At 40.4% G+C, this 16930-nt stretch overlaps 1 protein-coding gene across 4 annotated transcripts in view; it reads left to right on the top strand.

Moving 5' to 3' along the window:
* Nucleotides 1-16930, top strand: part of ARFRP1 (ARF related protein 1) — an 85630-nt gene that overhangs the window by 20418 nt on the left and 48282 nt on the right. For all 4 annotated transcript variants that reach the window (XM_069243274.1, XM_069243272.1, XM_069243275.1 and 1 more), the window contains exons 2-4: nucleotides 3864-3957; nucleotides 6214-6301; nucleotides 7812-7894. In XM_069243274.1, coding sequence (XP_069099375.1) covers nucleotides 3865-3957; nucleotides 6214-6301; nucleotides 7812-7894 — 264 coding nt within the window. In that variant the 5' untranslated portion in view covers nucleotide 3864. The remainder of the gene's footprint in view (nucleotides 1-3863; nucleotides 3958-6213; nucleotides 6302-7811; nucleotides 7895-16930) is intronic.

Here is a 16930-nt window from a genome sequence, read left to right on the forward strand (position 1 = left end):
TCAGTGGGGGTCCCCGGGCTCCAGTAATGATAAAGTGGGGGTCCACAGAAGTGAAAAGGTTGGGAACCACTGCGATGGTGCAAAAAAAACAGCCTAACACAAAGTCAGGTCCCATGCGCAGTGTACACCAAGAAGAATCTCTGCACCACATCTGGTGACTAAGGGACTTCATCGTAGAAACTTACAAATGTTTGGATCCAACACTTGATGGCAGGAATATGCTAAGCACGTGTATCTACAGCCACATATGCTAGTAACATGTTTTTAGGAATCCTGCTTCTAAATAAAGAGCACCAGGACACAATTAGTGTATCCGCAAGAGTAATTAAATGTTGGAGTTGAAGAAAAATGCACTACTTGGAATACACATGCTTATTACAATCCCGAACAATTTCAATAATTGAAGATATAAAAAAAAGGCAAACTGCCCAGATGTTTTTCCATGAATTTAATTCAGTCTGTTCTCAGATGATATTTGTAACAAGATTAGTTAGTGAAGCCAAGAAAAGAGTCAGGAAGTGATAAGGGGGAATAAACTGTTGTTTGTGTTTGGAAAAGGTTGCTCACTGTATGTTGGTCCAGATTCCCTGCTTCTCTGATAATTGCTGTAGGTAGCATGGTCCATAAGGTGCTGCAGTAATTTTAATCTTGTGTTTATCTCCTAGACCTCACACACAGAGGGTGCTAAGACTCATCCATCTCACAAAGAGTGAGGTCAGGAAGATACCTTTGTTGGTGGGGTAAAACAGAATATGTTAACACCTCAGATGATTAGTGTGGAACTTGAAGAACTTTTCTCTCCAGTCCAGGATTTAGTAACTGTACGCACCCTCCAGATGCATTTGCAGCATGAACAAATATACACCTTAAAGGCATAAACGTTCAGGATATTCCCTTGATTTTAGTAGAGGTGAGTAACTTGTTCCTGCAAGAGGAAATTTTTATGATTCGCAGAATATTCTTTAGAGTAAAGCGATCCCTATTAAAGAACGTCATTGGAAAGCCACCTGCCCTCTGATCATCATTGTTTAGGTCTCAGCCTACTAGACAGCGCAGCTGTCTGGTTTGCTAACGAGATCTTGGGAACTTTCAGAAAAAATAAGTTTTTGTATCCTTCCACAAACTCGCTTTTTGTTAACAGGCCCTTAAATCTTGTTCTAATCTCGTTACATTTGCTGTGCATTCAAAGACTGAGGTCAAATGTTAGGTGCTGCCTTCCAGGAGCGCTTGTTTACTTTTTTTTTCTATGACTTCATAGTGAGAGGATTTATACAACAATCTTGCTGGTACTGGGGGTAGGAAAGAGTGTTTTTGTAGCACACAACAATGTTTAATTGAACTGTGTAAGTATTTAGAATATATCAGCAATATGAACTCACAAAAGAAGCAATTTTTTTTATTTCTGAAGTGTGTTGGAAACAAGTACTTTAATATGATCAAAACGAATCCTTTAGGTGATGCAATTTCCACACATTTTCATCTGTGTACTGTATCATTTTATTAGTAAAACAGTATGTCTGTGCGAATGTAATGGTCACATGTATTGTCTATAATGGCAGTGTGCTACCACAACATGAATACTCCACTCTACGCCACTCCCCTCTACTCTGCACCACTCCACACCACTGGACTCTATTCGGCACCACTTTACTTTACACCAATCCACGCCATTGCACTCTGCACCACTCCGATGTACTCCACAGCATTCTATGTCACTTCACGCTACGCCGCTCTACTCTACCCAGTACCACCCTTCTCTGTGCCAATGCACTCTTCGCCACTGTAGTCTACACCATTGCATTCTTCGTCACTGCACTCTACAACACTCCAGTCTACGTCGCACCAATCTACTCTGCACAACTCAACTCTACGCCACTGTACTCTATGCCATTCCGCAACACTGCACTCTATGCCAATGCACTTTACTCTGTAGCACTCAACTCTATGCCCCTGCACTCTGCACCAATCCATTCTGTGGCACTCTAAACTACTCTGCACCTCTGCAGTCTATGCCACTGCACTCTACACCTATTTAGTCTACGCAACTGCACTACAGCACTTCACTCTACTGCACTTTACTCTATTCTGAAACGATCTACGCTATGCCACTGCACTATACGCCACTCTACTCTGCCCACTCCACTCTGTGCCATTGCACTCTACACCACCCTACTCTTAACCACTTCACTGTACACTACACAGCTGCACTCTACAACACTATTTCTCTGGTTAGCCATGCCTGCCTGTTTACATGTATTGGCTCTAGGCTGGCACTAAAGCGGTTGCAAACAGTGATAAATTGAACAACTTAATTCATTGGTTATCATCTTACTGCTCTTTGCTATCACAAGTTCTTCTTTTTATCAAAGGTGGTATAGCCCATGCACTGGGGGTAGAGGTAGGAAAGGACCATTGACTGCAAATCTGCCATGAAGCAATGTAAAGGCTTGCATCAGTTTGTTCTCGGGAGATGCCATGCAGCTACCCCGTGGTCTGATCCTTTAGGACCCTTGTAGTTGATCTGGAGCTGGTCTTGGAAGGTTAGAAAGAGAGGGGCTGAGCACTGATGCATAGTCTATACATTGAAGGATTCATCTACATTTGATTTAATCCTTGAAAGAGGGTGGCTAGTGCCTTTGAGCAGAACTGACAGTATAATGAAGGAAAGTGAGGGAATGGACTTGCTATTGGGATAGCATATTATCCAAAGCCATAATAACCAGCTGAAGGTCTGCCATTAATAGCTAGTGGGAATGAGGCAACGGTAGGCTGAGTTTGCCCACCTCTGTGGCAGTCAGATTCGTGTTGCAGCGGATCGCTAAAAGAATCACTTAAAGGATCATTTAAACCTTCTGGGGCATGATTTGCCTACTGGAGCCTTTATCACTTTTGGGGCATGTGCTAAGAGCATCCAAATGAGCTTGTGGACTAGTATTATGGACTTCTCACCACTGGCTACTTGTAAAACAACAGTGTACTATTTTATAACCCCCTTGAGGTATGGCCTACACACGTTTGAAGAGGTAATGATCTATTGACATTGCCTTCGAAGTAATGAACGTGAACTACAACTGGAGGACTGCAAATACTATCCTAGATATAGCTTGCATAAAAACTGAAAATCTCCATGGAGAGGCAGCCAGACATGTCTAGGGAAGCAACTTCACACAATCCCTCCGACCTCTGCGAAGATCACTTTTGTTGAGATTTATGACTCTCCATTGATTGTTGTCAGTTTGAGAAGAACTATATTATTTCGACCTGGTCTAATACTGCTTTGAGATTCAATCCTACATTATACGTTTTGGCAAAATAAAAAAAGAGTTCTTCAATTCCATTTTATTTCTTATGTAACACTTTTATACTGTACTTAGACTTTAAGGGACTTTTTTTGCTCATGGTACTGCTACAAGAGTTGAGCTAAAGTTACTCATTTAGACTGGTTGATCTTTGTGGACAATTTGGGAGATTTGGCACCACTCACATCCAGAGTGTGTGATCTATTGCCTGCTGCTTGCCTTGGCACTTTTTGACAAACACGTTGGACATCATACTAGAGAAGTAGCAATTCACCCATGTTCAGCAGAGAAACAAAATCTAAATTTGTCCTCTGTGCCCAGCACTATAACTATAAACCATTGCTTACAGAGTTCAACATCTTATGTATAGTAAAACAAATGCCATCCTTTTAAAATGTTGACGCTCTTTAGGTATGCTGTTGTGCAAGCCCTCTGAAGTTATTGTATTGTACTCACGTTGGTGCTGTTTTAGACAAAGTAAATACATCCATGCAGTGGCAGAATGTACACCCAAGGGATGTAGGCATTGTTCTTTAACTCTTTAACTGCTCTTTTGTCTTGCAGGATGTATACCTTATTGTCCGGGCTGTATAGGTATGTGTTCCAGAAGGACGAGTACTGCATATTGATCCTTGGGCTGGATAATGCAGGAAAAACGGTAAGGAACAGTTGTTAATCACTGTGTAGACGGGGATGTGAACTGGCTATTGCTTAGCCTGCATTCGTGTGGCTAGTGGGAACTCCGCCCTGGCTGTTTGTGTGTACCTTCTTTCTCTTAATCCCACAGTGGGTTGGATAAATGTTTGCATTTTTTTTTGTTTCAGTACTTGTGTCCATGCTTAAAAATTGTAAAAAATAAATGAATCGAATTGAAGGTTACATTTCAAACCATCTTACTTTTATTACATTCATTATTTGCACAATCAGTTACCGTCTGTGGAAATGAAAGTTATCAGTATTTTTTTATTTTGTCAGCTTGGGTTGTGTGATGTATTTTTGTTTTAAATTGCCTAGACATTCTTTCTCAGTTGTTCCCTTCTGTGTTTTCTTAAATCACATATCTTGCTTGTTGCGACATTAACCTGCCTTGCCCATTTTTCAGCTTTTCATGGTGGCCTGCCGTTTGGGGAACCATAGAGTTGGAGTCCTCAGACACATTACCCCGTGCAGCCTTGCATTGATACTTTTTCATGCTCATAGAAACGTACATCCTGAAACCGTGGGGTGTGCTCCATGTACCTCTACTGGGTTGCTTTGAAAGAGTGCCCGCACCCTAAATAGGGGAGGCTGTCTCCTTATCAGAATGTGTGAATAAAGATTTTTGGTCACCTTTTTCTTTGTTAAAAAAAAAAAAAGTATATTCCGTCAATCATAACTAGGGCTCCTCTACCATTCTTTGAGTTGTTTGAATGCTGGATGCATTTGTGCCAGTGCATGATGGGAGGGGGATGGGACCATTTATGGGAATGCTTTGTTTGTTGCACTTAGATGGCGGGCTGCCCTGGACATCAGTTGTTCACCTTATTTTGAGGTACTGTGCTCCTTCCTGTTAAATAACGTCCACTTCCTCTCTATACCAGTGAAGATCACTGGTGCTTAGTGTTCACCAATAACACATTTCTGAGTACATTTTAGCATGTCGGCTTGTGACCTTTAGGTTGATATCCGAATCTGCAAAACCTCAGCTCCCCTGACATGGCCTTCTTTTATGCTTAACAGCTAAGGTCTTCCGGAAACTGAGGCTCATACTTACACGTATGATATGCTCTGTTGCAATTCCAGATATTCTGTTTCTAGCTTATGTGGAACACATACAGCCTTAGTCGACTGAGATCTGTCTACAGTGAATTCACAACATGTGGAGGATAGTGGGCGATGCATTCCATTGCCTTGAATACTGAGACTGCAGAAGGTTCATAGATACTATGTGGTGCCTTATCACCATCGAGATAGACTAAGCATAGAAAGATGTTCTATAATTTAGTTCCTTCCTTCCAAATCGTTTCATGTAGCTCAACAATTGAGTGTTTTGTTAATTTGTCTCTATCTGATGCAGTTTAGTAACTGTGGTCTCACACCAGTTTCGGAGTTCACTTTTGATCTGTGCAGCTCTGTCCCCAAGCACCCATGAACTATTGAACCAGGGTAGGCTGTAGGATAGCAGATAAGTGATGCCTGTTGTTTGTGTGAGGATAAGGAGGAAGACTGCAAGATGTCGTGGGTCCGCATAAACGTAGCGACCGGAACCTTGAGACTCCGCTACATGTACCTGTTATCAGGATCTGTTGTCTGCATTGTTGATGAAGGGAAAAAAAGATTGCAGAATCCTATTTTGACATGAAAGACATTCGCCAGGGTGAAACCTGCAACCTGAGAATTTCATTCCTTGGATAAAAGTTAGAGAAACCTGTTGGTGGGGAAGGTTACTGCAGAACAGGTTTCCTTAAGGACATTTTCCTCCGTAATTGTACATAAGTGATGAAATACTCTTTAGAAGAAAACCTAAGTACTGTTTTGTCATCAGAATCTGGATATCTGTCCTCATGAGACAATACCTGGATCTTCTAGCCTCTTTTCCTTTACTCTAACTTTCTGCTTTTCTTGCGGCGCTTTTGAAGCATGTGGTTTTGTCTTTCTTTGATGTGGAAGTCAGTTTGTCTCAATGCCTTTCTGCCCCTTGTCACAAAACATATGTAGTGATTAATGTGACTGCAATTACAATATATATTATCTTTAGCATCTTGTAGCTGATGATCAATCTGAACCCATGTGAATATTTTACTTGGATGTGTCATAGCACTTAAGTGATCTGAGAGAACAGCTTCTTGATGGTGTTCGAAAATGTTTATGCCACCTAAACCAAAGAACTTGAACTTTGTGATCATTCTCTGAAGTTTGCCCTCTCTCCTCTTAGACTTTTCTGGAGCAGACAAAAACACGATTCAATCGCAACTACAAGGGGATGAGTTTATCCAAAATCACTACCACCGTTGGGTTGAACAGTAAGTGTTTGAGAACATTCTGAAGGCCTCAGAGAGTCACAGAGTTATACCAATAAATGTACTATAACTCCAAGACTGAAAGTGAAAAGACTCAGTCCACCAGTTTATTGTTTCCTCTTCAGCTTGGTTGTTGGTCAGGCTTAGGTGCATCTTAGTTTACTTGTTGTGGTCTTAGCATAGTAGGCTTTGGGTGTACCAATATTTATAAGGCCTTTTGACTGTAGGTTTCTACTATGTAGAAGTCTGCCGCATGTGATAGGACAGTTGACAGAACTTTCTGTGGGTTCCTATTAGTGTAATCCCAGTACATTGTCTGTCACTAAAGAGGTGTGCTGATATGGTTGTGTGCCATTTATAGTACTGTAAAGTCAGAGGGTGCGTTATGACAAAAACTCTTGAAAATTAAGAAATGTTGCCTGGACTGTTGTCAAAAATGGCAGTGAGTTTGGTCTCCACTCTAATAAATGAATACATACAGGTGCATTATTCTACTGTACCTGCTGTATTTACTGACCACTTGTGTGATTTGTGTCTTCTTCCGTAGTAGTGTTAATTATTTTTTTGTTTTTTGTTCAAGGTCTTCTCAAAAGAGAATTTTGAGGTTTGCTGCTCTAATTGTCTCCTGATCTGTGACCCTGTGAAAACCCCAGTTAGTCAAAGACGGAGTCAAAACACTGACAAATTTAGTTTTGGACTGTGTTTTAATGATCACTGTATCATTCTGAACTTGTTAGCTGTTAATGTCTAGCCAAACATTTTTTTATTTTTTCTGTTCTACTACTACTCTCTGCTCTCTTCACAGTGTGATACTAGAGCACTTAACTATCAACTTCGAGCATCTTTTTCATTCATTAAAAAGTGCACTTATATTTGCAATCAAATCTCTGATCTGTGAATATGTGTTTGATGCGAATATAGCCGGAGTTCCTTTACTTAAATTGACTGGATATGTATTTAGTGCATACCCTAACCTTTAAGTATCATAGAAACAAACTTAGGAGCCACTCTGTTTTGCATATAGTATGAGTGAAACAGGGATTCACTATGCGCTGTGTCCCAGTGACAGAATAGGTAGGATTGGCAATATGCTGGATTCATTGCATTAATAAAGCTGTGTATTGCTAAAGTAACTACAGGAGGGATGCTGTTCAGTAATAATGTAGAAGAGTTGTCTGCTCCATGGTATAAAATACCAAAAGACAGATTTGAAGGACACTATCAGTCCTCTTTGTCATTAGTTTATTGGAATAACAAGTATTTATGCAGACCACTGGACTAGAAAGGGACAAAGTTGCAAGGTTAGGCTTATATGGCTTTGGCGTTTTGTATGTGTGTGTGCATGTGTGCACACTCTGGTGCTTCAGTAGTAAGATTTTCTTCATGTTAGAAATTAGGTGATTTGTAGAAGTATGTTTATCGGCATTTTACGCCTCTTTTTTTCTTAAAGCAGGAGTATGTTATGGTAGCATCTGCTGCTCTTGTTAAAGTTTCTTATTCTGTTGTCTTTCAGTTGGCACGATTGACATGGGCAAATCAAGACTCATGTTCTGGGATCTGGGAGGGCAAGAAGAGCTGCAGTCGCTGTGGGATAAGGTGAGATTGTTAATAACGAAAAAAGAAAAATCAAATGCATTATTGAAGAAATAGTATCTTTGAGTATGCTAAATCAGCTTGCCAGTGCCAAGCCATATAGTTTTGTGGGAGTAGACGAAGGGACAAAGTTGCAAGTTATGGATTATATGGCTTTGACAGTTAGTGTGTAAGTGTGCACACACTTTCTGGTGCTTCATTAGTAAGGTTTTCTTCATGTTACAAATGGAGAAATGAGGTGATTTGTAAAAGTATGTTTATCTGCGTTTTACGCCTCTTTTTTTATTAATGTCTAATAAAGCAGGAGTATGTTATGGTACCATCTGCTGCTCTTGTTAAAGTATCCTATTTCTGTTGTGTGAGCCTGTTGTGTTCTCGCACCCCATTCTGATTTTAAGACAGGTTTTCAATTTGTGTACCAGAGAGCTGTGTATGGGAGTCTGAAAAAAGTGTTTGCTAGGCCAACTGTGAACACACTTCAGTGTAACGAGTAGAATAAGCCAATCAGTATTGATGTTTGGAGGTCACCAGGGTATGCAGACAGAAAACACTGTCTTAGTTCTTTTCTAGGAATGCATCTTCCTCCTCCTACAGATTCTAGGTTATACTCTTCATGGTTACTTCAGACACCTTTTTCTCTTGTCTTAAGGCTTAATGTACACTGATTTGGGTGTTCTTTTTATTTTCCCGATATGTATATAGTCTGAAATCTTGTTTTTATTAATTGTGTAGGGTTTTATTGTATATTCGACTGCTCTATTGGCCTACTCTATGCTGTACTAATGTATGAAATACATAGATTGCAGTTAATCAGTGCTGGACCTGTCTTTTATGACACCTGACGTTTACCTGGCAGGTCGAGCTTGGTTTTGGAAGACGAGGGCTGTTTGTGGTGCATCTGCCACTTTCCCCAGCTCTCTGAGGTTCACTGCAGCAGGCACAGAGAGGCTCAAAGAGAGAGAGAGAAAGAGAGGAGAGAAGTAGAGAGAGCGAGTGCATGAATGGAAAGAGCGAGATTGGGTGGGGAGATGAAGGGAGAGGGTGTGCTTTTGGGTTCCCAGTCCAGCCTTGCTGTTAATACCATCCAATTTGAGGATGGTAAGTGATTGTCCCTTGCCTTCACATAATGTTCTCCTCCACTCCTTGAAGATCAAATCCATGCTGTCTAGGGGGTTTGTCTTCATAATCTTTTTATCTGTATTTTAAGACTCAGTCAGGAGGCTATCCGGAGAAAAGAGGTTGTAGTACCCCCTTTTCATGTTTGCCCAAGGTCTTTCCTGGTCCTGTTGTAGGATAATAAAAGGCTGAGGTGTGGAAAAATGAGGCCTGCGTTCTGTTCTTAGTGATTGCCAGCTCTCTTGCCTTATGAAAGGCCATTGGGATTATTCAAAATGAGTGTTATCTGCAACACTGAAACAAGCAGCGGACCTGTTGTTGCAAGTTCATTCAAAAGAAACAAAAAAGTGATGGCTGGGCAGCTTGAATTACTCTCAGGCACTGTTAGTTACTCTGGGCTGTATTCCAAGCTAGAATTGTTTTAAAAGCCAGAGGCCCGGCAGGCAGAAACCGGTTTTGGGTTGCTTGTATTTCTGTTCTGAGAGGCATAGCTTGGCAGTTCAGGCTGAACTGTTCTAATTAAACAAGAACAAGCTGGCTTGAGTATAGTTGGTCCCTTTCTGGAGAGATGCACAGGACTATAATACAGCTCATAGTAATTACCACTGACTGACATTAATTCATTCGTGCCACCCATAACTATTATGTTTTCTCTCCATAGATCTACAAGAGATGTGTGATTTCTTGCCTCCTTTCTCTATGGCTGTAATGATTAATTGTATCCATACTAGTGAAGAGTCAACTGGATAAATTATGTCCCAAAGACATTAAATGTAGTGAGTGGTTAGCTTCTGTGGTTGAGGCACCCAAGCAGTCAGGTGAGATCCGGTTGTGCATTCACGTGAGAACACTGAATAAGTGTGTGATAACTGATCACTTTCCTTTACCAAATATTACTGAGATGGTGGTGTCTACTGGAAAAGCCAAGTTCTTCACCACCATACATCTAGCTTTTGCCTATCACCAAATTAGTAGAAAAACATAGCAGTTAGTACAGCCATAGAGCTGAGATAGGAATTATAATTGTATTTATATACCGCTTACTACCCTTGATGAGGTGTCAAAGTGCTTTTCAATAAGTAGTGCGCCCCTCTGGAACCCAAAAGGATTAGTGGTGGATTAGACTAGGGAAAAATGAGTACTGTATTAGTTCTAGTATAGGGAGGTATGACTTAATTTGAGCAGAGGACGTGAGTCTGTTAGTTGATTTGAATAGAATGATGGAGGGATAGAGGAAAAAAGAATCCATAAGTGTAAATTGGGGGATCGTAGTTGTAAGATGAGGTTTAGGATGAGTAAAGGAGAGGTGGAGGATGTAAGGGTCTGTAGAACGGTATTAGGGAGACCATAGTAGTTAAATGGGGTTTGGGATGAGTCAAAAGAGGGATATTAATTTTAATGAAGGAGAAATTAGTAGGGTTGTTTGGGAGATCATAGTTGTGAACTGAGGTTTGGGTGAGCAAGGAGGGGAAAGTCTGGGAAGGGTTATGTTGGAAAGCATAGTAGTAGAATGGGTTTGGGATGAGTCAGAGAGTGGAGGTAGAGAATAGATTAATAAGGTGTAGGGTGATGGTCAGACAAAGTAAAGCTTTTGAGAGAGTAAAATGTTTTTTTTCTCGTACAGTAGGATTAGAGTATTAAATATATAGATACATTATTACATACATAAGCCAGGGAATAAATGTGTAAGGAATATAATATATTGAGATTTAAAGTTGTATTGTATAAACACAGGCTTTCAAGAGTTACAAATTTGAAGTTAATTTATTTGTGTACTTTTATAACAGGTAATCTTTCCTCAATATTTCAATAGTAAAATGCTTGTAAGTAGTTAAAATAATATTTACCTATTGTGATAGATAAAATAAAAACAGAGACTCATAAGCACCTAATCAAGCACTTAAGCAACTTATATAGAAATTATGCAGTGACCTATGAACATGTCAAGTGTAGCATAGTACACACACATATATATACATACACAGACAGAAACATACTCATATCCATAATAATATATATACATACATACACCTACACATACAAATACATGCATATAATTGAAGTAAAATATACATTTGTTAAAGAGGCCTAAAGAGTATGTATATAGTTTAAGATAAAATAGTTATTATATGTATATTTGTACAAAGATACACATATATATATATATATATACACACACACACTCTCTCTCTCACACACACATTATCAAATTATAACATTTTTACGTACACAGAGGATATGCAGTCAATTGCTGTTGAGTATGGTGGTTATGTAGGGAAGAGCCAACTCTTGAGTGGTCTTCTGAAGGTAAGATAGTTATCCGTGCATCTTGTATTTGGGTAATGCATTCCATAGTTTGGCTGCTTGAACAGAGATAGATGTACAACCTATTATCGTTTTCTTGTATGGTGGTGTTTTGAGGCGAGGTGCCAATCTTGAGCAGCGGTTTCTTTGTTAAATGTATTTGGTGATTTCATTACTGATGAAAAGTGGTCCTGTTCCGTATATTGCTTTGTGGGTTAAACAGAGCAGCTTGAAAGTGGATCTTCTGGCAACCAGTAACCAATGAAGGGCCCTCATGGAAGGGTAGATGTGCGCTAGTGGCTTTACATGTAGGAGTAGTCTGGCAGCCGAGTTCTGAATGTATTGTAGTTTATTCATTGTAAATAGAGAAGATCCATGGTAGAGGCCATTGGCATAATCCAGTTTAGATGGTGGAAGAGAGATAGTAGCCTGCACCTTGTGTGGAAATCCGAGGTGGGGGAAAATGTGTCGCAGAGTTTTCAAGGTGATGAAGCTTGATCTTGCTAATTTCTCCACTTAAGCATTCATTGTTAACTTGGAGTCCATGGTAGTTTCAAAGTTTCTTACTCCCTTAGATAGTTTAGGAGGTGGCCCCAGATTTTCAGGCCAGGAGCAGAGTAGGTCATAACTTTTCCAGTGAGTATTTCTGTTTTGGAAGCATTCAGTTTGAGATGGCTCCATGTCATCCATTGATCAACAGCTCTGAGGCAACTGAAGAGTTGTGAGTTTGCGATGTCTTTGGGGCATTCCAGTTTAAGGAGTATTTGTGTGTCATCTGCATAGTTGTGGCATGTGAGTTGAAATTAATTGATCATCGTTGGTAATGACATAATGTAGATGTTGAAAAGCATGAGTGAGATGATTGAGCCTTGAGGCACCCCTGCTTTTGTGAAATAAGATGAGAAAAGGGGAGTATTGATGACATTAGTTCTGTTTTGAAGGTAAGATGCAATTCAGTCGAGAGCAGTCCCCTCTATGCTGGCTTCGCAGAGTCTTTTTATTAGAGTGTCATGGTCATCTGTGTCAAAGGCAGCGGAGAGGTCCAAGAGACGTAGTGCAGCAACTCCATTGCAGTCTATTGTGTTTTTAAGATCAACCTGGGTTGCGATGAGGGCAGATCCAATGCCTCTTCCTGGGCGGAATCCAGTTTGGTATGAAGTTATCTTTAATGAATTGTGACATCTGAGCGAAAGCTGCTCTTTCTATCAGTTTGCCCAGGAAAGGACCATTTATAATCAGTTTGTAATTGTTAGGGTCCTGCGGTCCAGGTTGTTTTTTAAGAACGGGTGTATGTATGACTTTTTAAGATCTTCAGGAGAGATTGCTGTAGTTTAAAAAGTATTTATAATTCTTCATACTGCTGTGGCAGCAGAGGTAGATAAAAGAATATTCCTGAAGATGTGTGGTGGACAAGGGTCAGAAGGGCAACCGGGAAGGCCTGCTTGCTTTGACCAGATTCATAAATTCACTTTGTGATATTTGTTTGAAAGAGTGTGGAGGCTGGGTTGGCTTACTCTTGGAGGGACGTTTTGGAAACAGGTTGGTGCTGGTGTTTTCCCTTGTTTTTAATAGGAGCCCAGTGAGTCAGCCTTGGTCGTGTAATGATTTGCCAGTGTGTCTGTGAAGTCTTGAGTAATGGGATGAGTTCCTTCCATGCGTTTAGGTTTGTGAAATTAGTTGAGAAGTTTATACAATTCTTTATTTGAGAAGATTGTATTTTGAATTCTGTCGGAGTAGTACCTTTTTTTAGCTTTTTTTTTTTTTTTATTGCTGATTTTTTATTCTGTTAAGTTTGCGTAGCTGAGGTTTGTCTTGAATGTTGTTTGACTTGAGCCAGGTTCGTTGCTGCCTTCTGATTTGTTGTTTTATCTTTTTTAGTTCTGTGTTTCCCCAAGGTGCTTGTTTTCTTTTGTCCTGTTTAGTTTTTCTTAGTGGTATTGGGATATTGAAAGCTTCTTATAGCTATTTGTAAAGTTTTTGAACAGAATTTATTGTTTCTAGATCTGTGCTGACTGTTAGTTGTGTTTCTAAGTGTTCAAAATTGAGCTTGTGCTTTGGTCGATTGGTGGCTGTATGTAAGGTGGTCACGGGTGTGTTGATAAATAGGGTGTTTTTATGTTGGAAAGTAACCCTATGGTGGTCTGAACATGTGACTGGCATGATGATATGAACGGTAACTAGTCCTGGGTTTTGCAAAATGACATGTAGGATGTGTCCAGCGATGTGTGTGGGATTGTGTAGATTCTGATATAGGTCCAATGTGACTAGGCCAGTGATGATAGCTTTTGGATGGGGCATATTGGTTTGCCAAACCAAATGTTTAGGTCCCCAAGAATGCACAGGTTGGAGTATAGTGTTGTAGTGGTAGAAGGTGTGAAATTGTGTCTGGGAATGTAGAATTGCTAGGTGATGGTCTGTAAAGGAGGAGGAAGTTACAGAAGGAAGTTGGTTTAGGGTTGCATCTGACGATGAGGGCCTCACAACCTTGTATGGAGATATCTGTTTTGATGAGATTTATTGCTTGTTTGAATATAACTGCTCGTCCACCTCCTTTTTTTTGCCTATACGGTTTTGTGTGATGGTTTGATAGCCTGGAGGAACGGCTTTATGCAACACTGTAGCCATGTCATCTCTAAGCCATGATTCAGTTATGAAGAGTAAGTCAAGTTGTGTGTCAGTGAGCAGGTTGTAGATTTGGTACTTGTTTTTAGAAAGTGATCGAGGTTTTATGAGTAGGCATTTTAGAGACTGAGTATTAGTGGTGGTGTGATTTTTGTTTTATAGAAGAGGTATCAGTATATTTTGTAACTTGTAGCAGGTGTCATTGGTGTTGATATTAATTGTATGAGGGTCACAATAGTGTTGTTTTTCTCTGTGTTCCTTGACCAGCAGGCTCAGAAGGCATTTTGTTGGGTCTGCGTGTGTTGGTGGTGGAGATAGTGGTTGTGAGCGAGATGGTGAGATGTGTTGTTTTTGTAGAGTAGCCTTGTGTAAACGACATGAGGATGCTAAATTGTGAAGAGTAGCATGTTATATATTTTGTTTGCATCTGTGGAGCACATAGGTCATATTGTAAGGCACTAAATTGTGCAGTGTATGAGAAGCAAGCGAATTTATGTTGCTGGTTTGGGGTGTTTCTGGTAGATGTTGGTGAAGAATGTGAATGTTGGAATAAAGCTGGTTTTGGATTTGCATTATTTGTGTAGTCGGAAGCATGGTAGAGGGTGTGATGGAAAGTAATTTGAAAGTGTTTGTTATTTTAATGTGTGTGTGTGTGTGTGTGTTTGTTTTAGTGGAGTCTTGAGTGGAGACATAGATGTAGTGTTTTTTGTGAAGGATTTCTATGCGAGTTACTGCTGGTGAGTGGCGTTTGAAAAGTGTTGGGTGGTGATGTGTTTTGGAAAAGAGTGTATGTTGTGAGTAAGAGGGGATGGTCAAGAGTTATGATTGTGTTAGATTTGATCACTGGAAGAGATAATGGTTGGTGGATTTGAGTGTAAAATCTATAGTTGTGTGTAATTGGTAAAGAGAGGAAGAGGGTATTTAAGGATGGTGTGATGGAAGGCTGAGTATAAGCTTTCTCAGTGTAAAAAGGGGTCTGTTTTGAGTAAGTAGAGGGAAGAGCTGGTGTTTTGTATGAACATGGACCGTGTCTCTGGATGCCTTATAGTTTTGTATAATGTGGCTTTGTGTTGTGTTTGTAATGTGTGGCTGTGTTAGTGGTATGGGACAAACTTGTAGTTTGAGTGAAATTGAAGGTGCTGGAGTGTGGTATTTGGGGTAGAATGGAGTATAGGTTTGGTTTGTGTGGTTTTGTAGTGGTTGTTGAGACATTGCAATCAGTATGAGGTTTGTTTGTGGTGAATGTGTAGAATGCATTTGTTGACATTGAGTTTTGATGTTGAAGGATGTGTTGGGCCAAGTTACCTTAAGCCCAAGCCCCTGTAGAAGGGAGCAGGAAGGTGCTCCTCTATTCAGAATCTTCTTGGATATAGACCGGCAAAATCCACACAAGCAGATTCTACTTTTCAGGTAAGGGACAAATTTGAAACCACTGAAAAACTGCTTGTTGTGCACTCAAATATAGGACTTTTTCAAGGCAAAAAGAAAGTGGTGCATATTTTTACCAAACACCACAAAAACACAGAGCAGATTAAGCAGTCTCCTAAATACACCCTGGTTAGCCACTGAGGTGTATGTAGCCTTTTGTATTTAAAAAAAAAGGGGGGGGTTTAGCTTAATGCTGTCTTTGTGAACAACTAGGAGGGAAAATTCAAACAGTCCTGGGTAAAAACAGCAGTTTAAAGGCACCAAGTTAGTAGAAAAAAAAGGGAGTCAAATGTAAACAGACTGAGGTGGGGAAAACCTTTTTTTTTTTTTTTACAAATAACAAGAATACACAGAAAGTCTGTGGTTTTACCAGCCTCCCAGGACTCTTGCTCACTGACCTGGGAAGCTGGGCTCATGAAATGGAGGTGGCTGTCTTGGCGTTCCCTCCACAAACTTAAAGGACCAGTGCAGGTATGAGAGGGGGGCTCAGGTTGCCTGGGAGCTAGAGAGCCAATCACAAAGTCCAGGACCCTGAGGAAAGCACTTCTCTATTCAGAATCTCCTCGGATACAGACAGGCACAATCCACACTTCCAAGCTAGCAGATTCTACTTGTCAGGTAAGGGACAAATTTGAAACCACTGAAATACTGCTTGTAGCGCACTTAAATATATGACTTTTTCCAGGGAAATACAAGGAGGATTTGGATACCTGAAGGGAAAATCCGGTCCTTACCACAGCAGAAGACCGCCTCAGTGGGCCAAACTGAGACACATAAAAGGACAGGCAATCTTCAAGGTGTCAGGGAAATGATGACCTACAGAGAAAGAACAAAGGGCATGTTTTGCTTTAACAACAACTAAAACAGCAGTATAAAGGGCATTTTAAAGTTCAGTGGATGATTTGCATACTAATGGATCCAGACAGCATTATGTTAACGTGCCCTGACCAGCACAAGGCTTTCTTTGTCCTAATGCAAATTGTCACCCTGCGAAACAAAGTCAGTGCGTCTGTAGGAAATACATCTTGTCTGCATGGTCACCACAGATTTTCACAGTTTTATGGACACTATTTTTGCTGGTTTTCTAACTTGCATTTGACCCCTCCTGACAAAAAGTAACGTGCCTGTGCTCCCCCTTTGAACATGGTTAAATTGGCCAATTTCCAATTGGCACATCACATTGCCTGTACGTCCCTAGTATGTGATGTAGAAAGTGCACCCAGGGCCTGGAAGTTAGATGCCACCGGTGGACAGTAGCATCTATTGTGCCATCTGCTACAATGGGAGTAAAACATGGCTTTGGGGACCCCCTGTGTTGCCTGACTGCTGCAGTCTAAAACCTGCAGTACCACTTGCCAAAATAACCCTTTTGTGATAGTTAAGGACCTCCCTTTTAAATATTAGTAAGTCATCCCTCTGTTGGCCGGGAGCAAAGTATTTTTTTTAAATATGTTAATTGACATTTCATTTTTGTTTGGAGACAATCAGTAGCTACTAAGCAATGCACCTTGCAAATGGGTGCTATTTGCATCCTTTATCGTCTTTGTAAATGCAAAATCAATTACACTT

The sequence above is a fragment of the Pleurodeles waltl genome, chromosome 7, assembly GCF_031143425.1.
Source record: "Pleurodeles waltl isolate 20211129_DDA chromosome 7, aPleWal1.hap1.20221129, whole genome shotgun sequence".
Lineage (NCBI taxonomy): Eukaryota > Metazoa > Chordata > Amphibia > Caudata > Salamandridae > Pleurodeles > Pleurodeles waltl.